Source organism: Apium graveolens, chromosome 9 (assembly GCF_009905375.1).
Source record: "Apium graveolens cultivar Ventura chromosome 9, ASM990537v1, whole genome shotgun sequence".
Classification (NCBI taxonomy): Eukaryota; Viridiplantae; Streptophyta; class Magnoliopsida; order Apiales; family Apiaceae; genus Apium; species Apium graveolens.
In genome coordinates, this window is record NC_133655.1 from 262447967 (window position 1) to 262473342 (window position 25376).

Below are 25376 nucleotides of genomic sequence, written 5' to 3' on the forward strand. Positions count from 1 at the left end.
TAATTTAATTCAAATAATTTAGTTATGTTTTAGTATTTTATTTGTATTAAATTATAAATGAATAATAATGAATTCAAATATTAGTTAATTACATTTATAAATATCCAAAATCAAAATTATATGTATTAAAACTAAATAATAAAAGTTAAAAATTATTATTTTAATCTTGGTCCAAATTTGGACCAATGAACTCAGTCCAACTTTAGGCCGGCACTATTAATCGACTTGTACCGAGATTTAGACCACTCATAGTGAACCCGCAACCACTACTTTTCGGGTGCGCACGGGGTAAACCCTACGGATTCAGGCAATAGTCTGCAAACCAAGTGAATCAGGATAAATCGCATTTCTGTTTCAGGAGCCATAATAAAACTTTTTGATAAATTTGAACCGAAATCGGTCCAAATTTAGACTTGAAGACCACTTTTGGAGATGCTCCAAGTACTTGAGGTTGGCTAACACGAGAAGCTAGTTTTATGCCTATCTTCCGTTCTTTTCCATAATCAAGTCTCTTTTATTATTATTTTTGTCAGATGATACATACTATACAAAGATATATTTTATGGAAGATTTGGTAAGGAGATAATCTCTTCCGTTTCAGTATTCGCACCATGCTAGAATCCTTTCGGAGAGCAGTTATTTTTTGACAACAACCATTTTGATACTTTGATGGCGATTGTACAGCAGCATTAAGAGAAGAGATGGCATCATTTTCCTCCTAAAGATCCCATCCCAATTCCCCTGCCATGCATGCATATAAGTGTTTACAAGAAAAGCAAATATAATATAGTAAAAGATTTACGCGCCTCCCTCAGGTTTACAACCGTAGAAAACCTGCAAATGCCAATCGCTTTCTGTACAGCTTTTGTCAATTGCAGATTCTTGTTTAACAACCTTATGTTTTGTCCTTTCTTTTTCACTTTATAGAATCTTAAACCTCTAACCTTCTCCTAGTTTAGGGACTTTTTGGTATTGTATTTGTGAGCAACAACTAAAATAGATAAAAAAAATAATAACAATAGTAATTTGATAAAATTCATGATTTTAAAATTCATTTTTAAAGAAACGAGCATCCCATATATATTTTTGAAAAAAATTGATTTTTAACTTTTAGAAGAAGTAATAATTAGTTTAATCATATTAATATCACTACAGATATTATTTTTTATCATGTTATCTATTACTATTAAATAGAAGACGAAACATTAAAAACTTTGGTATGGTACTGTTTTTTGGTACAAGATTAATTTACTGAATTATTCTTATTTTACTTAAAAGTTTTATTAGCCTTAGTAATTGAATTATAACAGAAAAAAAAATAAAAATCGTTTTCAACTATAACATGTTACCTTTTTTTATTCCTCTCAAATAAAACAATTTCTCTAAATATCACGGAAAATTTTATTTAATAAAAATACAATAATAATATTATAACCACTAATAACTAATAAATTACTTTTTTCACCTTCTTAATTGTTTATTTATTTAATTATTGTTTTACTTAAAGACTTCGTTAAGTTCTTTAACTTTAACGATCCATAAATTCTTAACCTTTATAAGAATAATTTAGTATCATCATCCTTATTACTCAACAACAACAACAATCTCATCTCATCATTTAAGACAATCCAAAAACGCTCTGTTCTAATTAAATCAATGCAAAAGTCAAAACCATCTGAAACTCTAACAAGTAACTGTCACGGATATATTTTGTACAAATCCACGGTAAAAAATATTTGTTTTATGTAATTTTTACTATTAATGTAAAAACAAATATATTTAAGTAAGCATTATCTTACAATTCAAGTATATAAACAAAATAAAAAAATATATTTGATTTTTTAAGTCGAATTATTTATCTATCTAAATTATTATATAAAATACGAAACTTTATGGTACTTCCTTCAATTACATAATTGTCCGTTCTTAAAAAAATTTAATATTTTACTCAATTGCCCTTACTTAATTAATATCTAAACAATTACCTTTATAAGTAAAATACGTTGCGTTTTTTATTTTCACAAACTAAAATAACTTTTTCTTCTACAAATACTAGCATAAATCCCGTGCGATGCACGGATTCGAATTAATATTTTAAATTTTTATTTATCCAATTATATTATATTTTTAAAATATTTATATAAATATATAATGATTATAAATTTATAATAAAAATAATAGAATAACATGTGGTCGTAATTTAGTAGAATAAATAGACTATTTCTATTTATAGTGGTTTAACAATTTAGTAGTTTAGCACATATATAACACTATTATTTTTATTTTTTAATAATATGATAAGTTGTATTCGTAGTTTAGTAGGATAAGTATACTATATTTAGTAGTAGTTTAATAATTTAGTAATTTATTAGATATATAACACTATTTATCTATTTTTGTAATAATCAAAATTAGGGAATTATCGTTGAACCAAACCGTTGAACCAAATTATCTCTATTCCGGCTATTATAATATAGTATAGATTTTATACAATTCTTTTTAATCTATACTTTTTATTAGTAAACATGTTGTCTTGTTTATTTTCTCAAAATAAAATTAATATTTCTCTAAAAATATTATGGACAAATCTTTTTAAAATATGTTGATTATCTATCTATCTTCTATACTATCTATCATCTATACTATTATATTAAAGATGAAATAATAAAAATTTGGTTGGTAGTCGGTCTGGTCACCTTAATTATAATAATATTTAAAATAAAATACTCTCATAAATAGATTAATATTTACAATAGAATTATATAAATACAAATAGAATTATAATATGTCTAATGAACTTGATTTAAACAAAATAATATACAATATTCACCCGGACGGGGCTAAACAAAATTATAAAATTGATCCAATCTGAAATAAAAATTAAAAATAGACTACATACAATTAGTTGGATTTGCAGTCTCAGACTAAAAAAAATAATAAAAACCAATAAAAATTTGATTTGAAAGAAAATTCATTTGATTTTTTTTTATCCTTTCAAACAAATTGAAATGATTGAAGGTCACAATCATTAATAGGAAAATTACAATTTTGTTACCATTCTTTTCGCTAAGCCACCCCGAAACCAAGGGGTACTAACTAACAACTAAGTCATCTCCGAACCGCAGGAGATAGTTGCCCAATAAGGCTCACCAACTTCACTTGCCTCTAGGGGGGCTACCTCCATGCAAATTCGGATCACTTACAAAGTTACAATACATGTATAATGTAAAATATTAAACAGGTTAAAACAAAAATAAATATTTGAAAAAAAATTTGTTTAGCTCATTTAATGTGATCATGCTAAAAAAAATTAAATATATTATCCATTATGTCTAAAAGAAAATAATTTTTACCTATTTACCTCGGGATAAGATAAAACTAAATAAAAAACTAAATATAATTAGATAGATTTGGTTGATATAACAGGCCTCAGGCTAAAACCAAAATTTACTATCTCATGCTAAAAGAAAATAATAAATATTAACCATCAAGCTAATAAAATATTTACTGAACCGTGTTAAAACAAAAAAAATTGAAATGTAATAAGTTGGTCGATATAATGTCATCAAGTTAAAATAAAATATATTGTCTATTCGATTTAAAACAAAATATTATTCACCCATAGCTAAAATATTATTATAAATAAATTAAATATAATTTGCCGGTTGATATAATGGGTCTCAGACTAAAACAAAATAATGTATATTATTATTATGCGCTAAAATTAAACAAATTAAACTATACTAAATCTGAATATAATTAGTTGGATATGGTCGGTATAAGATAATTCGTATTTTATTGATGTGATCTAAAATTTACCTTTTAATTAAAACATAATTATATTTCATAAACACACTAATAAATATCAATAAAAATTTTTCTTTCAATTAGTCTTATTTTTTTAAAACTAAAATATCACTAAATTATACACGTGTATATTTAAAATTATTATCATATCATATAATTAAAAAAATTCAAATAAATAAATTCAAAGCCTAAAATTTTCACTTAAAATTAAATTCAAAAATCATATAATATTAAAAACAATTCGTACATAACACGGATTTTAGGTCCGTACTTCAAATATGCATATACCAAAAATACAAATAAACAATTTCTTCATTTTCCTGACAATTATTATTATTATAATATTAATATAAGATCATTCCTGCGGCAGAGGTTTTAGATTAATGATTATTGTATCAATTCAATCTAGATGTCTAGTGATTCACTCTTTTGAACCCATAATTTATTTCACCCCCACCTTTTTTTAAACCCGGGAATAGTTTTGAACTCAAATTTAAACAAAGTCTTGAATTTAACCAACGTACTCTATATAACACAAATAAGTTTTCTTTTCATAACATTCTGGAATTTTTATTATTCGTCTATCATTTTGGAAAGAGTAGCGCTAGAGATATAAAAATAACCCCCAAAATAATTCCCAAAATACACTTGGCATGTTTTAATTGATGGGGTTCATCATAATACATTTGGGATCCATTATATTGATAAGCAATCAACCAATTATAAATCAACACCTCATTTTTTTGGAAATTATTTTTGGGACATTTAGAATTACTCTTTTGGAAACTATTTCCATACTTCCAGGCTCCAGCATGGCTCTTTTTCATTTTCATGCAAATAAATATATTTCTAACTGAAAAAGCCTTTTCGCATCACATCAAATTAATTACAAAATAATAACAAAAGCTAAGGTATATATTATACTTTTCTTTTACTTGGAGAGGTGTATTCAATTAAGATTTTAAAGGATATTTTTTAGATTCTCGAAATAAAGAGGTATTCAATTTAGATTTTAATTTTTTTTTTAAATTTGATGGTATTGAATAGAAATTTTAAAAAAATCTTTTAAAATCTGAGTGTATTCAATTTAGATTTTAAAAAGTATTATATGGCGGTATTCAATTTGGATTTTTATAAATCCATCAAAATCTGATGATATTCAAAAGTCCATGGATTTTTTTTTATTTGAAAAAATGGTAGATTTTGATGGATTTGCTATTTTATTTTTAATCTTTTGAAATGTACTTAAAATACATTTATGAAAAACTTTACTAAATTAGTAAGACTCTGCAGGATTTTTTTATCAACTCCATCAAATTCCACGAGTAAAATTAACAAAAATCTTTTAAAATTCATAAATTATTATTAATCCTTTTAAATCTAAAATGGATACACTAATATAATAAATTCTTTCAATCAGTGGTGTCTATAGGTCACCCAGAACCACAAAGAAGAAAGGCGGCTGAAGCAATTCAAAAACCTTTCTTTTTTAGGACAAGTTTAATACAGAATATTTATATTTCACTTTATGGAGGGATTGTAAATCAAAAATCAAATCTCCCATCCCAGGTCATAAAATATCAGTTGCTCTGCGGCTCGGTACTCATTCCATTTCATTTTAATAATCCATTTTATTAAAAAAATATTTTTCAAAATATTTATCTTATTCTATATCTCATGTAAATTTTATAATTTCAGTATTGACTAAATTAAGTAACAAGACCCTCTTCATAAATATCATTGTCTATAAATTTAAAATGGACATTATTTAATGACTTTTGTGTGTATATATATGTATACACTTACTTACCTCTTGAACGATATGTAATTAATATAATTTATAAAAACCAAGCTATATTGTCGTGTGAAACCGAGAAAAAAATATATTACATTATCTATTTCTTAATATGTGTAAAATTTTCAAAGTGGACTATTAAAATGGAATGGAGGGAGTATTATTTTAATTTAATTCATCAGGCAAGTGATTGAATTCTTTTTAAGGTTAAATATCAAAGTGGTCACTTAATTGAATGTCATATGTATCATTTGAATCAGTAATAATAAAATATCAAATAGATACCTCAAAATATGTGCTCGAGAATTAAAAATTATTTTATAAAGTTATAAACATTTTTCTTAAATCTTATTCCAACCAAATAAAAAGTTATGAATACATAGTATTTTAGATGATATAGTGAGATTTTTAAAAATTTATCTATTGATTATTTTTATTTAAATAAAGAAAATAACTACAAAATTAAAAATAAATAGTAGAATTTTTTTTAAAAATCTTACTATATTATTTAAAATACTAGAATTCATATATTTTCATTTGGTTGAAATAAGATTCAAGAAAAATATATAGAACTCCATAAATAATTTTTAATTCTCGTACACATATTTTGAGGTATCTGTTGGATATGTATTATAACTTTGGTGATTCAAATGATAATCCGTTAAATTTGATAATTAAACTGATAAACGACCTTCGATGAAGTGACCATTTTAATATTTAACTCTTTTTTTTTGCCAGAACTCATTCTTTTTATTAGTATGTGAAGTGTGGACTAATAAAAATTACAAATAACTATATTTCAACATAACTATATTTTGAGATTCTTAACTAATAAATATAGTTATATTAAATTCTTTTGAAATTACGTGTTTACATAATCTAAAGCAACTTAATGCAACAAATAAATCATCATGGGCAAATGAGAACTTAAGAAAAGCAAAGTACATTAGTGAAAGCAAATAGGCTTACACAATTTCTTCAATTTTTCACTAGGTAGATACACTACTTGCTTGATATTCAAGACAAGCTAAACAGAAATGGAAATACCCAAGCACAAGGAATTACATAAGCTAATATCAATATTAGGGAGCTCAAAGTACTGCTGAGCCAAGCTTATTTTTGTTCTATAATTTCAAACTTAATTAAGATGACACAGTCTGAAAAGGCTTCAGCAGTGTGACAAGTGAGCCACTTAAGTGGAGTGACATGACTTCATTGGTTGATCCCACAAGCTTGCCACCTATGAACACTGCTGGAACTGCAGGGGCATTGCATCCCAACCTCAACAGAGCCTTCTCCATTTCTCTTCCCTCGGGATCTTTGTCGATTTCATGAACCACAGGCCTCACTGACAGTTCTTGGAACAGTTTGTCCACAACATAGCACAAACAGCATGTGCTTTTGCTGAAGATCACAACTCCATTCTCCGATGCCATTCGTGATATTTTCTCCATCTCAAACTTTCTCTATTCAAGTCGCGACTCAGGATAAAAGAAAGTTGTGAGGGGAAATGTGTTTGAAGCTTAAGATTGCTTGAACTCCAAGTTCCAAGTGCTCCTCTATTTATAAGCCCCCAACAGGGGACTAGTTCCTGTATGGAAGAACATTCAAAAGCCTATGTGCTTTAGCTTAGATGCCATAGACTGATAAAGGTTACTTTTTCAAGATAGAGAGATACTACTATTCTTTTCCACAGATTGATGAACAAGTTGAAGATGGTAATATATTCTGCAAACCTGTTTGTCCGTCTACGCGAATAAATTGCAACCATTCAATTTTTGGTTTATTATATACTTCTTATCAGATGAACTGGACAGAACTATGACCAAAAGGATTGATTCAACTGGTTTGTCATACATATTTGAAACCTAATGACAATGCTTTTAACAAATATTGCAGAATTAAGGACTTGAGAACTCTTCATTAAAGTACTAATAAACAGGGAAAGAAAAACAAAACCAGTCAATTTCAAACAGATTCTCCTAATCATCTTCTTTTAATATTCTACAACAGTAAGATTGCGAATGAACAGCTTTCGGTGGCTGTGCAAGATTCTTGGGTTCATTTTCACGAACTTGCACGCTTGGTTCACACGGGTGATAAACCAACTCTGTCTGGATATATTGTTGACACACTTCATGTCATTGAAACTGAAATCATCCCTCTGAAACTGAGAAGTTCAAATTCTCGCAACTTAAGCTAAAAAAGCAATTAGTTTTTAACTATAAGAGGAGATCAGAGATGCCTTCTTACCAACACTGATATTATCATAGTACTACACAGACAGTATAAAGTGGAACTATGTAAACATAGGCTCCATATATAGATAGTAGGCATATTGATATCTGCAGGAAACCAGCATACTTGGAAAAATCCACCTTCATTATAAGTTAGAAAGTTGACCGTCGTGACTACCTTATTAGGACAATAAACAATCCAAAGGTTTGATCTATAACGTACAAGAATGATAACACGAAACTTCCTTGTTGACGGTCTTTCTTAACACAAATTTCCCAACTATCGCTGCACAAGAGAAGGGTGACATACTGACATGAGGATACGGAAAGAGGAAGTGTATCTTGTACTAGAATTAATAAGAGCTAATTATACATCAAATTAAGAAATTATTATTTGTTTGCTAAATATCAAACTAAGAATTTTTAAAATTACCAACATATTATGTGCACATACAAAGGTAAAAAAATATATGGTTTACATGTTATGTATGTTTTTGTGTAAAATGTATGAGGGTATAATAATATACCATGCTGCTGTCACTTTATAAGCATATGGAGATTGTTTTGCACCATCACAGATTTGATTGCTCACGAGCTTTAAAATAAGAAGGAATCCAAGAGGGACCAGAAGAGCTTCAGCCTGTAAATGGCTCAGCACTTCAATTTGAGCAACTGCAAAGTGATAAACAATAATCCCTCCATCTGCAAGAGGAAACATAATACTTTCCCTGAATTGGACATGCTTCTTGCAAATGGTGCATCGACCATTGGCTGGTTGCACAAATTTATGAAGATAAGTAATATGGTTCATGATATTGTTTTATCAAATGAGAATAAGTTCTCTATCAAAAAGGTTTAACCAATGCTTCAAAATAATGCATTGTGAAATTTTCTTTAGTGCTAGTTCACTTTTACAAAGTGTATCAGTTCTCTATTTCCTACAAAAATAATCTCTGCTTTGTGATGTATTGCTTCGAAAATGCATATCATAACTCTAATCTGTTACCTAAAATGTATTATACTATTCTTTGAGCTCTACTAACACTACTAATTCAATAAGAAAAACATAAGATTAACAAAAGTACCCGAAATATTAGAGAATTTGGAAGACCATATTCATTAATTGATTTAAACCTGTCCCCAGAGTTGGAAAAAAGAGAAGCCATTGGTAAAGTGTTGTTTCAATGTTGCATTGAGATAGTTCTAGCATTATGACGGATATATTAATAAGTACCTACATTTTAACTTTCAAGGTGACTACAACCACATAGCTCTGGCTGCAATGAGCTTTTCTTTTAGAGATCCATCTACATGGAATGATCTGACATCTTTAGCGGAGCCTACATATTTTCCACCTACGAAAATAGCTAAGGCAGTAGGACTACAGCCTAGCTGTTGAAGTTCTAATTCCATTTCCCTTCTGTTACTGTCTTGATCAAGCTCATGAATAGCAGGACTTGCACCAAGTTCATAAAAAAGTGCCTTTACATTGACGCACATGCAACATGAGCTATTTGTAAAGATCACTGTAGCCTTCTTTGATGCAAGGTCTATTACTCTATCCTTGTGAGCAAGATTTCTGAGAAATTCTGTAGAATAACTGAAATCTTACGAAACAGATATATAAATTTTACTTCATCCGATTGAGAAGTTGTAGACAAAGCTAGAAATGCAGAAAGCTGTGGCTGTGAACTCTTAAAGGCAAGCTTGTGTATGATGGTGGACTTTGAGCTTTCATCAGCCCTTATTTATAGCTAAGGTTCTACTCAAATATTAAATCCAATAAAGAAAAATATAACTATATATAACAATCCATGTTTGGATAAGAAAAATTCCCCTGGAGATTTTTTGATAATGACTCTTTGTGCTACAAACAAGTTGACATGTGGTATCATTAATGCGCTCATATAGTTCTAACTCATATCTCTGCAAATGTCCATACTAAAACTATGATTATGAACTAGTAGAAAATATCTTCAAGTACTTCAAGTCATGGAAAATTCAATGATTAAATATACGAGATTAGGTTACAGGGTATTAGTGATAAGAGGTGAAAAGGCGGGGGACAGATTCTTCATTTCCTATAATTATATATAGTTAAGAGGGAAGCTTTATGAGAAAAAACGGTATGGTTATTTAACAAGCACTTATTCTTGATCAAGTTAGTTCATTCAGTGTTGTCAAATGCTAATAATTCAGTTAAATGTGGTTGTAGTACTCTCCCAGTTAGTGGAAATTGTACATTGTGTGATAAAGATGGACATTGTATTCAAGATGATCTCAAGAGCCTGAACATAATTGATAAATCCTGGAAATAAAAAGATATGGTGAAGTTCAGCTTAGCATATGAACGCTGCATGACACTTAATCTACAAATGATGTGGCAAAAGGCAAGTGTTTATCCAATCCAATTCCACTTTCTGCTATTGGTCCCCTGTCAAGCCCGTGGCTTAGCCTAAGAATTCAAGAAAAAATGTAGAAATCAATCTATCTTCTCCTACTTGATAAATGATAATAGATAGATTTTACTGAAGATCACAAAGATTAGCAAAACCAAAAGTGAAAAAACATAGAAATCAAAATACATTATCATTATATGATTCTCACTATGTCAAAGTGGAATCTAATGCATAAAAGCATCAACTTTTATTCCTTCAGGATGAGAGTTACTACAAGAATCAATTAAGTGAGCTTAGGAACTGCCAACTAATTGCTCATCTGTTAGATGTCAGCTAATGTAGCCAAGCACAAGGGATCAAGAGCATAAGACATCCCTCTCCATGTTGTAGAGGCATCATCTGCAACTTTTCATAACCCTTACATTAATCCAAAGGTCTTGTAAGAGTATCATTTTCTGTACTAGGAAATCCACCAGTGATCACCGTATCACACGTTCCATTACAATGATGCATCTTGATGTAGACTACACTAATTAATTGTCTGCAAGAAGTTGAAAGATTAAAAGATAAAACAGGTGTGTTTTCTTAGATTAGATATCTGGTGATTTTTTTTTTTTTTGGAAAAATCTTCTAGTATTAAGACAGAGTAAAGCTGATTGGATATAGGACAACATGTCCAGATACATGTTACAAGAGATGTTTTGTAAAAAACAGAAGGTTTCTGTTTCTGAAAATTGATGATATGTTTAATTTTATATAGATAATGTATGTTTTAAGCTCTAGTAAACCGTTGAAGCAAAACATGTGTGGTTGATTATCCAGGCCCAATGCTGAGATTCCGGATGTGCAGCCATATGTTGCATATTTCTGATTTCTGTGACTGAATTTGATAAACTATGAATTGAATCTAATGTCTTAGTCCATTGCCTCGGACGAATAGTTTGTCCTCTATTTCAAGTCTTCTAAACAAATCATCCTATCAGTTTGGCTGGAAAATTCTGTGAAACTTCTCTCTAGAAAATAGTTTCTTGTTTCTACCTTCATAAAGATCTAACCTGTAAACTTACATGAGTTTGGTTTACAGTAGACACTTACATACCTATATGCTGCTAATGCAACACTAAGCACAAATCATATTTCAATGTTTAGTGGTCTGAAGGAAACTTGGATTTCTTGTTATTCAACAAATTGATGCACAAGCAGAACTACGGCATTAAGTTTCAAAGAAATGTCAGCATGTGGGAAATAATATTACAGTCTGCAGTAGCACGAAAAGCAAGTTTAGTATGAATCCGCACCTGTCTATTTACTCAAAGACCTCAAAAGTTTACGAAGTGCAAACTAAAATTGAGGTTTAGCATAACTATGTTACCAACATATAATTAGTGTTAATTGACACTTAATTTTGTGAATTGGCTGTTAAGTGTGGTGTAAAGCGATTACATTACCAAGTTACCAACCCATAATATAGGTTAGGCTCCAGACTCCTCCAACAATGTACAATGTGCTAATAGCTACCAAGTTTCTGCCACAGAGAATAATTGGTATAGTGCTATCAACTGAAGCTTCATGTACTATACAAGACCTCTTGTCTATCTTTCCAATTGACTGCATTTCTCATTGCATCCATTGGTTTTATCTGCTTAATGAACGTATAAGAAATTCCTTCAACAACTGTTAAACGTTAGTAACTTTGCAAGTCTTGATGCTTATGAAGTCAAAATGAGTGAAGTTTAAGCTTAGGAAAACATTAATACCGTTAGAAAAAAAAATCTGAAGTATTTTTAACACTATATTTGGACAGAGTGTGCCTTATCATGGAATTCAATTTTTCTAGAAAATGCATTTGCACAGTGCATAATTTGATGGGTCCTTAAGGTATCTTCTACACCTCTTCATGTATGAATTTAAAGCAGACTTATCATACATATTTATCCTCGGCGTTCTGTCATCTTGATAAGCATCTCTTTACCTTTTCTTCCCTGGCCAACGGTTTTGGTTGGCCTACTTGATCTGCACAGAGCAGGAATCTTGTTGAATTGTAATCAGCTTGATAAACACAATATCTTTCTCCATTTCCATATAATGCTCCAAAACTAATCAGGAATTAAAGCATCTAATCATAACAATATATTAATCAAAAAGTTGGAGTATCTCTCACACAAATATCTCCTCTTCACTCCACCACAAATAACATTAACTTCCAAACGGGGCATCATTCAAGCGTCTATATATAGTGGCTAGATCAAGTTCATATAACATCAAGTCTTAGCAACAATTTAAGCTTATTACTAAAAACTACAACTTCCCAGCTTTCAGTTAGCAATATCATTAACAATCAGCAATGGCATTGGTCACGAGATTAGGCTCTGAATATCCGGTTGTGATCTTCAGCAAAAGCTCTTGTTCCATGTCTCATTCCATCAAGACACTTCTAAGCAGTTTTGGAGCAAACCTCAGAATTTACGAGATTGATGAAGAATCAAATGGCCAGCAAATGGAAATGGAACTGAAGGCATTAGGACGCAAGCCAAGCGTACCAGCTGTTTTTATAGGGCAGAAACTCATAGGCGGTTCAAATGAAATTTTTAGCCTCCACCTTAAGGGCAAGCTAGTTCCATTGCTCTTAAATGCTAATGCAATATGGCTGTAGAGAAGATACCCACAGTTAATTATGCTCAGACCAAGAGCAGAGTTTTTGGAGTCGCTGGTGTATATAACAGCATTTTAGACTGTTATATACTGTAATAGAGTCTATACAGAACCTACATATGTTTTAACTCCATCTGTAACTTCTCCTTTTCTATATGTTCTGTTATAATCATATATTAATAAATGAATTTATAAATCCGTACAAGGTCCTTTAAGTGAATTTTATAAGGCAAACTCTCAAATTCCGGTGGTAAACCAGAGGTATCACCGCCTGATGAAAAATGTAGGAATAAGCTCTTTACCAGAATGAAGATGCTAACATGGAGGACAGCATTCTAGTAAATGTGCTGTATTGGTGTTCAAAATTAACACAATGTGAAACTCTAACCTTATATCACAAGTAGCAAATAATCTTTACATTATACGATATTCATCACCACTAGATTAATTCTGTAGAAAATTAAAGTTAGCAGAAAAAACTTTTAGGACAAAAGGAATGATCAAAGAAACTTCTCCTCAATATACCTAAATCACAAGAATTAATTATTTAATTGATGGCAGCAGATCCAGAGCAAACGTTAATTACAGTCGATTTCCTGCACATATTCTGTGCAGAAAATATCAAGACATGACTTTATTTACTATAAGCGCGGAAAGTGTACGAGCGTCCCTTCATGCATTTATAAATAATAATTTTGATGCTGTTTCACGCATGATAAACGCGGAAATATTGGCCAACAAGTAATTAACTGCAGACCTGAACCCGGACCCTTGATTGATAACAGTGGGTTGAGAAATGTCAACCTCGGATTTGTTGTTGTGTGCATTGCGCCAAGCACTCGGCAGTTGTTGTGTGCATTGTGCCAAGCATTCGGCATTGCTGATCCAACTTGGAATCATCAGCAATCAATACTAATCACAAAACTGGAGCGAAAATTAGCATGTGTATTTGTAATAATTATGTATTGACAGTACTTAATCAAACGTAACGGTGTTCAATCAACTATTAGTTTGAAAAGAGGCGGGAAGTCTTCTCTGTGTCATGTGGTTTGAAGGTTTTATCTTGTTAAAATTAAAGAAAATCAATAAAAAAACTACTATTATTCAGAATTTTATGACTAAACTTCTTATAATTTGAGCACGGAATATGAAAAGAGTTGTGTACAAGGTTCAATTTATTTTCCTTAGTACATTGTAGTGGTTAAAACCCAATGTCTGTCTATGTAACATGTAGTGTGTGTGCATACACTAATTCAATCTTGCAGAATCTAACAATATCAGAGACAGCTTGCCAAATAAAGTTACGATTGATAGGATAACAAAGGAATTTGTCTCAACAAAGATAACTGGCCTTTTGCTCTATCTACAGCCAGTTATGCCTTCAATGAATCCACTAGTACCTACACTCCACACAGAACATCTAGGTTACCATTGCTGTTTTCACTTATCTAAAAGGCGAGTCAGTCCCGACCTGATTCTGTCATTGATAATGGGGACCGAGATGGTGGAGTTAATAGCATTGCAAATTCAAATTCTGAATGCGAATTTTAGAAAATACCCGAAATTTAATCTCTACAAACAAACATAATAGCCTGTAGTTTTAAGAGAATGTTGGAAGGTACGAACGGAACGGACGTGGCCTAATCTGATACCTGATATGTACCATATTATCGTACTTATATTATCATCAAAAAAAGGAAAGACATATGCCTTTCGTACATTGAAACATACTAGTCATGAAATGTCAAAAAGAAATCAGAAAAGTGGAAGTGCATGATCAATAGCCCATACAATTGATTTGGAAATCTTGGAGATATATATATCAGAGAAGTATTCTGGAAGCTGTTGTCCAAGCAGGAGAATAATTTTGATAAAGGACTCTGCTCTAGGCATATGTGGTACGGGGTACGACACCTTATAATTAACCTTTCAATTCTCAAAATGATAATTAGAATCTTCAGATCTGGCAACTAGTAGAAGTGTGTAGATTGCATGCTACTACAAGCCTGGCATATCTTCTGGAGAAATCACCTGATCATTTCAAAACCAATTTTGAAGAATTTGTGTATATGAAAGTAATGTATGTTGGATATAAAGTCCTTGAAGAATATGCATCTCCTATCAACTTACAGTTTTTGCGTGTCAATATTCCACTGGCCTTGCAACTTGCTTTATTCCTTGTAGATTTTCATTATCAATCGATGATTTGGTTATCTCGGAATCCACTCATTTCGTTTCACAACTTTTCTTTTTTGTCAAGTCTAAATAGGATTGCAATTCAAGCTCATCTAGCTAGCTAGCTGCACTATATATATAGTCCCCTTGAGACCCTTAAGACCTCAAGTTTCTACACAACAAACTCTTAGCTCAAGTCTCTTCATAATCTTCTAACCTCTTCTCTCGTACTACTTACTACATTCTCGCGGAACCAACGTATTTTTCTGAAAAATCTTACATACAACAGAAAAATGGCCATGGTTACAATGCTAGGGGCTGAATATCCGGTGGTTATATTCAGCAAAAGCTCATGTTGCATGTCCCACAGCATCAAGACACTGATATCCAGTTTTGGTGCAAATCCAGTGGTTTACGAGCTCGATGAACAGGCAAATGGGCAGCAGATGGAAAGAGAACTCAAAGCGTTAGGACGGAAGCCAGTCATACCAGCTGTTTTCATAGGGAAGGAGCTAATTGGAGGTCCTAATGAGGTCCTGAGTCTCCATGTCAAGGGAAAACTAGTTCCATTGCTCTTGCAGGCTAAAGCTATATGGCTATAAAGTAACTAAATAATATTAGTAAGATGATTAATCTCTGGTTAATAGTGTTAGCTCACTGTTTATCAAGAGCTACGGCCTTTTTGTAAAATTAACATGCACTCATCCAACTGCGAGGACAGTCAAACTATTACGTACGAGCTTTTTATATGTTAATGTATAACTTTGCTTATGAAATGATCAGACTACAATCTGTTAGTGGCCGAAAAGCCATGCCAATTTGTAAGTACATCATTTTCTTAGCTATGCTAAGACTCGAACGAGTACGCTTGATATCTGTTAAGACAAGCAACTGGTAGCAAGTCAAAGTATTCTCAGGCCTCTTAGAGCAACTCCAATAGAGAGTGCTAAGAGGGGTCCAACGGCATGTGTCATGACGTGGCTTGACACCCTTGTTGGGATGCCATTGAGGTTGTGGGATGTCATTGGGGTTCCAAGTGAGTTGGCATGGGGTGCCAACTGATGCCCAAAGTTGTCATCACATAAAGTATTAATCTCTGGTTAATAGTATTAGGTCACTGTTTATCAAGAGCTACGGTCTTACATGCACGTATCCAACTGCAAAGTATTTTGTACCTAGCTTTTTATATGTAAAATGTAAAACTTTGCTTATGAAATGAGACTACTATTTGTTATTTTTTTGGAAGCTCATGACATTAAAACATAACCTCCGTGGGAGGGGATACAACTCAGACAAGCAACAAAGTAGGTAGAAAACTAATAAACACGAAGACACACAGCAACACATATGCAAACTAGACTAAAGACTGACACCGGAATAACATGAACTACAAAGCACAAGTAGATGGCCTTAACTATAAATAAAAAAGATCAGAGATGCCATCTTCATGCATGCTCACTAATTTGATGAGTTGATCGAGCTTCTGTATTGTCAAGGACTAGATGATCCAAGCTCGCCCCCATAAACTATCAATTATGGGACAATTAACAGCTCTAATGCTCCCTAAGTAGCCTGAATTCACAAACATAAGTTTACTATTAATCACAAATTACGATTTGGAGAAAGGGTTAATGGGCTTTGTTACTCTTCGGGGAGCAGGGTTAAAACAATTCACCTCCATCCTGGTTCTGGGATACAGACATGTAATATTGTTTCTTTTTTTCAAGTTCGAATATTTATACTTCTCTACAAGATTTCAAAATAGACAACAATTACATTATTGTTGCTACAGATATATATAACAGATTTACCCCAACTCACTATTAGGTATAAAAAATTTCATGGAGATAAACGTAAAGAGAGAAGAAAATACATGAAACACACAATAAATTCAACCTTACCATAATTTTTATTATATATCGTGACAAAAATTATTCTCCCTAAAAATAACTCAACCTCGGCAATCTGATATATAGTCAGCATACATATCGATTATCGTTGATGTGGTTTAATCAATTTTGATTCATCATGATCTTGAACTCCTCGAAATTAATAAATTCATCCCCGTCAGAATCAACACTCCTGATCATCTTCTTACAATCTTCTTCCGTACGATCCTCCCCTAGCTTGGTCAAAATCTGGTGCAACTCTGACGATGATATCAACCCATTCTTATTTATATCATACATCTCGAAAGCTTCTTCCAGCTCTTTCATTCCACCGTCATTGTTAAAATCTGTGTTGCAAAATTTTACGAATTCTTCTGCATTGATAAAACCGTCATGATCCGTGTCTAGTTCTTCCATGGTTTTTCGGATTTCATCGGGAGATGTGTCCGATCCAAGCGACTGCATGGCTGCCATGAGTTCATCGGCAGATATCTTGCCGTCGCCATTACTGTCGAAACGGTTGAAGACGCGAGTTAGTTGGTCCATTATGATGTATGTTGGAGAGAAAAGAACGTGATATATGTTGAGAGAGAGAGAGAGAAGAGGTGCTTGGTTGTGTTAAATAAAAAACGAGGGGCAAGAGATTAAAGCATTCTATTTAGAGCCTCATATGCCATAATATTGGGCATGTTTATCTCAGGAGATGCCTAAAATCTTTTGACTAACTATGGAGGAGTGTTATTTTCTTTTTCTTAAAAAACCAGCTAAATAACCCAAAACTTGCATCAAAATCTATATTATATTATGATAAATGAAACACTTAAAATTTGATAGTCGATCCGTCTGTAATTACTGAAATTACTTAATTACCCTTATATAAATATTAATATAATTTTACGTAAATACCCAATCCATTGAAGGGAGGGCACAAACTCGCCACACGATTCCTTTGCATCCTTGTGACAGTAATCTTAGTGGAGTCTGCCCCTCTGTTTTATTATTATTTTTTCCTTTTTATCTTATAAATTGTAATATCCGAGCTAGAATTTTAGATAAATTAATAATAATAATTTATTTATCCATTTTATATGCACGAGTCAGGGAAAGTGCCATACTCATTCGTGCCCCTCTTGAGTCTATGGCACACATTGCGTAGCAACAATCAAGTCCAAGTTAAAATCATCCCCCGTTTTAGAATTCCAATCCTTCTGCTCTGGCCTCCTCCCGGGCTGGTTATTCACCCTCTGAATAGCCTCAGCACTGTAATCCACCGTCAACCCCCTCACCACAGTAAAACCATTTTTATCCGCCTTCGCATTCGCGTAAAACTCACGAACAACACTCATGGGCACAGCAGCGGGTGCCTCGCAAAAAGCGACCCAACCCATCTCCAGAATCATCTCAAGCAACTTACCATCCTTACTCGATGGCAGAAAACCCCTCTCCTTCGCAATCGGCTTCGTCAACAGCCTCGCATACTCCGCTTCATCTTCCGGAGTAGAAAACCTAGGCCTCACACCGCCAACACTCGAAGAATCGGTGGTGCTGTTGCTAACTTGAGTTCTTTGTCTCTTGGGAGCCATTGAATGTGAATAAGTTTTGAGAAAAGAGAAGTGTATAAGAGAGATTTAGGTTTGAGAATTGAGAAGTGATGGAGAAGATTGTGTATAAGTGTGTGTATATATCGGGAATTAGGAATTAGTTTTGGAAAAGAAGTGGGATTTAATTATGGGAATAATGGGAGTAATGTGAGTAATATGGGTAATGGAATTGATCTGGAGAGGGAAATATGGAAGGTGGGAGAGGGAAATTCGGCTGGGGTTTATTTTGTGTTTGAATTTTCATTTTTCTATTTTTTTTTCAAGTGCAGGGAGCCAGCGCGACCACCCCGCCTAGCAGCGTGAGTGCGCCGTGCTGCTGGAATTCCAGCGCGGCCGCCCCGCATACCAGCGCGGGCCCGCGTAGATACTGATTTTTTTTTATTTTTTTTTGATTTTTTGGAGTTTTTTTCTTGTTTTCTTCTTCCTCTATCTACTAATGTACAACAAACTTGGGTTGCCTCCCAAGAAGCGCTTGGTTTATGTCGTTAGCTTGACGTAAAATTTCCGAGATTAAGTGGACAATAAAACGGCACTAACCACCTCATGGTTTTCCGTATCTCCATAATAATGCTTCAATTGTTGTCCATTCACCTTAAATGCTTGGCCTAAATCATTCTCAAAAATCTCCACCGCTCCATGTGGAAACACAGTTTTGACAACAAACGGCCGTGACCATCTCGACTTCAATTTTCCAGGAAAAAGACGGAGACGAGAGTTGAACAAAAGAACTTGTTGCCCCGACACAAATGATTTGAGCACTAGACCCTATCATGCCACCTCTTGACTTTCTCCTTATACATTTTGTTATTCTCATACGCTTGAAGTCAAAACTCATCGAGTTCATTCAATTGAAGCATCCTTTTCTTATCAGTTGCATCCATATCAAGGTTCAATTTCTTCAACGCCCAATATGCCTTGTGCTCCAGCTCCACAGGCAAATGACATCCTTTACCATAAACCAATTGAAATGGCGACATGCCTAGCGGAGACTTGTAAGCTGTTCGATATGCCCAAACAGCTTTATCAAGCTTCAAAGACCAATCATTCTTTGATGGATATAGAACTTTCTCTAAAATACGCTTGATCTCTCTATGAGATATCTCAGCTTGACCATTAGTCTGAGGATGGTAGGCTGTAGCAATGTGATAATTCACATTATACCTCTGCATCATAGCAGTGAACTTGCAATTGCAGAAATGCGATCTCTCGTCACTGATTATGACTGTTAGGTCACACACACTATAGAGGGGGTGAATACAGTATATAGTACAATCAAATCGAACTTTAATAACTCAAGTAACAGAAAATAAACTTTATTGAAACAATAAACTCTATTACAGTATGGAACTGTTACCTCTCAGTGATGAACAAATATCACGAGAGCTGCTAGGGTTACAATGAATAATCTTCTCGAATATAATAACACTTATAGTGTAAACCCTATGTCTGTGTTTATATATTACACAGTTACAAGATAATCGCTAATTGATATGGAATATAATTCTGCTTCCTAAAATATATCAATCAGATATCTTTTCTTCCAAGTATTCCATTCTTCATAGAATTCCTTCTTCATGCATATCTCTTCTTATGTTTGTCTCGATCTTCTTTCCTTTAATCAGCTGTTGTCCTTATCTGAACGTCCTTCAGTACTTAAGTTCTGATATCCATCTTCTGATGATTATCTCCTGATAATATAAGTACTGATATCCTTAAGTCCTGACTTCCAGTAAGTACTGATTTATCCTGTTTAAGTAAGATCTGAAAACTAAACATAAATCATATTAGCCATGACATTATCAAATATATCTAACAATCTCCCCCAACTTGTAAATTAGCATAATATACAAGTTTAACAGATATTTGATGATGTCAAAAACATTAAGTACAAATGCATGAGAATTAGACTAGATAACTACAACTTACAGTCATTAAAGCTTTACCAACTTTAACTTCTGATAAAAACTTCAGTTTGTATTCATATCAGAATTTGAGCAGTTGTAGATCTTGACTTGGCTTTATCTTCTGATCTCTCTGATGTCAGGAGTTGTTCTGAGATAGTTCTTCAACAAACATCTCTCAGCATATCTGAGTTCATCAATCATCCTCCTTTTAGCATCTTTAAATTCTGCAGTATCTTCACCAATTTGAAAGATTGCAGCCTTGAGATCATTAATTCTAGCTTTTCTTATATCCTGATCCAGTCTGATCAAATATGCCTTATCAGACTCAAGATTGAATTCCACAGCCCTGTAACCCAGAAAGGTAGTTATAATCTTAGCAGTGTTGGGCTTCATTTCAACTATATCACCCTTGTGATCTCTGTACTTTGGAAAATATGTGCTGTCAGACTTAACAGAATAAAGCCTTTTATGTCTCTGAATCTGATTCTTCAAATAGTTTGCAGCACTTTCTGTTATTCTGTCATTCACGTGAAGTAAGAATAATACATGCTCCAGTTCTTCAAAATACTTCAATGGAATGGCATTTTCCCTTATATGATAAACCCTACCATCTGTCATGAAGTACAACAAGATGTGTTCTTTCAAGTAGGTATGGTAAACCATTTGTACAGATTCCAGTTGATTCAATCTCTCAGGAGTTTCTCCAATACCTGGTTCACTTAAGGAAGTTGGATCATTGGTAGTGTTCTGTATTCTTCTTTCATCAGCACTTCCCAATCCAGTTTTATCTCTTGCTTCCTTTCCAGTAACCACTCTTGCTTCAAAACCTCTTGCAGCAGTCTTCAAAGGTTGAGTCTGTTTTGCTTTAGTGAATCCTGGTAGGAGTGTCTTTGATTTATCTTCTGATATCAAGTTAACTTGAGCTATGTCAGAGGTTACTTGCTTCTTTGAAATATCAGAACTTACTATCTCTTGACTCTGAACAACTTGAGCCATGTCATAGGTTGTCTTAAAAACTTTTCTTGAAGTCAGAGCAAGATCATCATCTTCATCAGTAATTTCTTCATTCACAGGAGGCACATAAACCTTGATAGGTTCACCAACTTTTTCTTTGCCCTTGGACCTTGGATCTATCTGCAGTTGTGATTTAGCCATGGTTGCTTCAAGATTTATCCTTTCTTTTATCACAATGCCTTTGAGTTTTGGAAGTGTCTTTTTACCAGAAGCTTCAGATTTAGATTTGACTTTTCCTGATTTAAGTTTGGCTTCTTCTTCCATTAAACTCTCCAAGTCCATTCCTGGATTTTTCTGAAGAAATAACTGTCTTGACATTTCTTCATCAAGATCTAAAAGTTCATCAAAACTTATTCTTTTACCAGTAGCAGAAGTAATTCTTTTTCCAGTATTAGAACTTGTCCTGTGACTTGTGATTTCAGCTTTTCTTGATGAGAAACCTCTACCTTGACTATGACCTCTACCCATTCCAGAGTTTCCATGGTCATCTTTTTCATCATCCTTCCCCTTTAGTGTCTTATCAGTTTTGCATTTGGACTTAATTACTTTCTCCCCCTTTTTGGCATCAGCAGGTAAGAGAAGAGAGACAAGCAATTCCACTGAGGCTTGGATTTCATTAAGTTGAGATTGCTGAGAAGCTTGATTTTTCAGAATATCATCAATCTGAGCTTGTTGTTTCTCTTGAGTATTCTCAATATAAGCAACTCTGTCAAAGGTAGGTTGGAAGAATTTTTTCTTGTCAATCTTCTGAACTTGTTCTTGCTTCATTAATTCTTCCTGAATCTTATGTAACTCTGCATGAGTAGTTGAATGGAGACCTTGTAGATGTTTAGTACTCAATGCAGTGACTCTAAGCTGTGTTTTGAAATCATCAGTAATTAACATCTCATCAGCTTTTGTCAAGTGCTCAACAAGATTCTTTGCAGATGGAACACAAGTAACTGAGTTCCATTCCTTAGTCCACTCCTGTCCTGCAGGAGTTTCATTCCAAGGCACTGGTGCTTCTCTGATGACAAACTTTTTAACTAGTTCAGATTTAAGAATAGTTTGTTGAGGGACATGTCCTGAAGGACCTGCTTCATCAGTATCTGCATTTAGAGCAGCATCACCAGTATCTCCAGCATTTGCAGCATCAGAACTTTCAGAATCAGCATCTTCTGATAAAACAACAGTATGAGAAGCAATTGAGACTTCAGCATCATCCTCTAATTGCTGATCTGGTTCCAAGTTCTAATCAACAGCCATATCCTGATGCTCACCTATATTCTGATCATCAGCATCTAGATGCAGAGAAGGTGTAGTAGATAGTTCTGGAGTTTGAGCAGCATCAGTAACAAGTGTTGTTGATGGATTAGTTGCTGTTGGAGCTTCTAAGTAAAGCACTTCAGGCTCAACCAAGTTCTGGATATCAATTTCAGCACTTGTGCCTGGATCAACAGGAGATACAGTCTTGTGAACAGGAGACACAGATGGTGTTAGCCATTTCAGTAGCTGCTTCATTAGTTGGAGTTAATGGAGAAGCAGGGGCTTGAGCAGATTCCTTTTCTTGTGAGATCAGAGATTCCTGATCTCCTTCCTTAGGTGCTGCTTCCTCATCATCTGAAACTGGCCTTTTTGCTCTCTGTTTCTTGTATCTCTTTGAAGATGGGGATTCCTTGGGAGGTTCAGCAGAAGTCATTCTTCTAAGCCTTTTGAGTAGCTTAGATCCCCCAATTCCAGAATCCTTCTGAGAAGGAACTTTCTCAGCTTCTTTGACAACAAGTTTTGATGTAGAAACCTGTCCCTCACTATCAGACTCATCTCTCAAAATAATCCTCCTCTTCTGAGATGTTTGAGGAACAGTCTTTGTCCTCTTAGGCTTGGAAGATGAAGGCTTCACAGTAGGTGCTGAGGATGAGGGTTGAGTTGTCTGTGAAGTGGAGAGATATGATTTGAGATATGTTCTGAGGGATGGTTGAGGTATAGATGGATGAGTGGTATGTTCTGATGGTTGTCGTGGTGTTTGGGATGTGGTGGTAGGTTGGACATCAGAATAAACAGATCTATAGGTTTCAGGATCAGCATTTACCAAGATCTATTTTACAGACTGAGGAATCTGTAAAGGTCTAACCACCTTTTTCTTAGTATCAACATTTACCAAGTCACTAAAGGCTCGTTTTGCAATTTTGAGAGGTGGAGTTAAGGTACTGGCAGGTTGGGGTTCATCAGCACAACAGAAATTATATATAAGCTGACAGAATCTAGCAAAGTAAACTACATTCCTATCCTCTGTCATCCTATCCCCAATGAAACCTATCACAGCATTTGCAAAATCAAAATTAGTTTGGTTAATGATAGCATACCCGATGTGCTGACTCATTATAGTGATGGCATCAAAGTTGGAACACTTATTCCCAAAAGCTTTAGTGGTGCAGTCGAAGAAGAAGCTCCATTCCTTTCTGATATGAGCCCGTTTCAACTGCCCAAGCTTAGCCAAACTCTGCTCATACCCCAAACTGGCCATTAACTCCTGTAGAGCTGATTCCTCCGGGGTTGAAAAAATACAACCTTCTGGTAAATGTAGGGCTTTGCGAATTGTGCCAGGAGTTACCACATGTGTAGAATCATCCACTTCGAAAATAATACTGGGAGTACCATTTGCACCACCATTATCAAAGTTCCCAGTCCGCCAAAACGTCAGAACTTGTTGGCTCGAAAAGACTGAAGGCTAGGTCAATGCATACCCAATTTCACTGTATGCAAGAAGATCTTGCACAAAATACAACTCAGACGGAGCTTCAGCATTATCAAGAATTGCAGCATAGTTATTTGGAACAAATTTGGCTCCATCAATGATCAAATCTTAGGTGCCATGAGAATAATTGAGATTTAAGAGTGCCTGTTAGGTGTTTGATAAAATGTCTGTATGAAAAACCAACGTCAGGAGATGAAAGAGAGTAGAAGCAAAGAAAGAGAGATAAAGTGTAAAAGTAAATAAAAGATTGTATAATCTTCTCTCTCTCTTACTTATACTTAAAAAAAATATAACCGTTGGACACCTGTCAGACATGCAATAATAATGAATAGTTAATGGGCACGGGAAAACATTAATCATTACTTACCCACTTACAGTTTTTCAAGGAAAAACCGTTCTACTTACCCGGTAATCCCATTAATCGAGGTAAATCAGTTTTAATTCAAAATTGAAACTGTTCCCACATATTCAATTATGTTTCACTGCAACACCAATATTCTGAGAAGAAATTCAAGTATGAGAATGACCAAAATGAAATCAAGTAAATAAGTACTGATATTGCAAGATCAGGACTTAATTTAAATCAAAATAGAAATGGTCATCAGAATATGAATATTTATCAGGATTTATCAATGCATTACAAAACATCTCAGAGACAAGAACTTGCAAAAAAAATAGAAATTTCATTAATATATTAAGAGAATACATTCATGAAATTTAAATTACATCAGAACTTTACAAGATTATCCTAAGCTGCTAAACCTAACATCAACAGCCTTTGTCCTAGCTCAAGAAGCAGGGCAAGACTGACGATGAAGAAAAACAGGAAGAAGAAAATAAGTTATTTCTTCTTCCTACTCTCGACGAACAGAATAGCGAGTCTGATGATTCACTCTTGCTGGCGGAGAGCTTCCAGCCTTTCCTCCTCCAATCGCTCCAGATGGCGATGGTAGTCCATGTAGAAGAACAAGAGGTGGGTGAGTACCTCCTGGGGAACTGAGTCCCATATCTCATTAGGAATGGCAGTGACGTGCCATTCCTGCTGCCATCTCCATAAGAAACACTTGGGCCAGCTTTCTCCACAAAGTCTGATAGCAGGGCTTTATTTCCAGTCATATATCCTGAACATCCACTGTCCAGAACTAGGATGTTTTTCCTGTTGCCCTGCA

General features: G+C 33.7%; 5 protein-coding genes across 5 annotated transcripts; 2 read left to right on the plus strand and 3 right to left on the minus strand.

Moving 5' to 3' along the window:
• Positions 1-6529: 6529 nt before the first annotated feature.
• LOC141687477 (monothiol glutaredoxin-S9-like) lies at positions 6530-8607 on the minus strand. Its single transcript, XM_074492769.1, has 2 exons — positions 8367-8607; positions 6530-7193 (listed from the first exon to the last, which is right to left on the minus strand). The coding sequence occupies exon 2, from the start codon at positions 7054-7056 to the stop codon at positions 6745-6747; it is 312 nt and encodes a 103-aa protein (XP_074348870.1). The 5' UTR covers positions 7057-7193; positions 8367-8607; the 3' UTR covers positions 6530-6744.
• A 378-nt stretch (positions 8608-8985) lies between these two features.
• On the minus strand, positions 8986-11852 carry LOC141686237 (glutaredoxin-C11-like). Its single transcript, XM_074491283.1, has 2 exons — positions 11699-11852; positions 8986-9446 (listed from the first exon to the last, which is right to left on the minus strand). Exons 1-2 carry the CDS (start codon positions 11850-11852, stop codon positions 9097-9099), a joined length of 504 nt encoding a protein of 167 aa, XP_074347384.1. The 3' UTR covers positions 8986-9096.
• Positions 11853-12582: 730 nt separating this feature from the next.
• Positions 12583-12891, plus strand: LOC141686238 (monothiol glutaredoxin-S2-like). Its single transcript, XM_074491285.1, has one exon. It carries the CDS (start codon positions 12583-12585, stop codon positions 12889-12891), a length of 309 nt encoding a protein of 102 aa, XP_074347386.1.
• A 2329-nt stretch (positions 12892-15220) lies between these two features.
• Positions 15221-15841, plus strand: LOC141684601 (monothiol glutaredoxin-S2-like). The gene has a single exon (XM_074489654.1). It carries the CDS (start codon positions 15359-15361, stop codon positions 15665-15667), a length of 309 nt encoding a protein of 102 aa, XP_074345755.1. The 5' UTR covers positions 15221-15358; the 3' UTR covers positions 15668-15841.
• A 1236-nt stretch (positions 15842-17077) lies between these two features.
• LOC141686239 (calcium-binding allergen Ole e 8-like) lies at positions 17078-17500 on the minus strand. The gene has a single exon (XM_074491286.1). It carries the CDS (start codon positions 17498-17500, stop codon positions 17078-17080), a length of 423 nt encoding a protein of 140 aa, XP_074347387.1.
• Positions 17501-25376: the final 7876 nt, after the last annotated feature.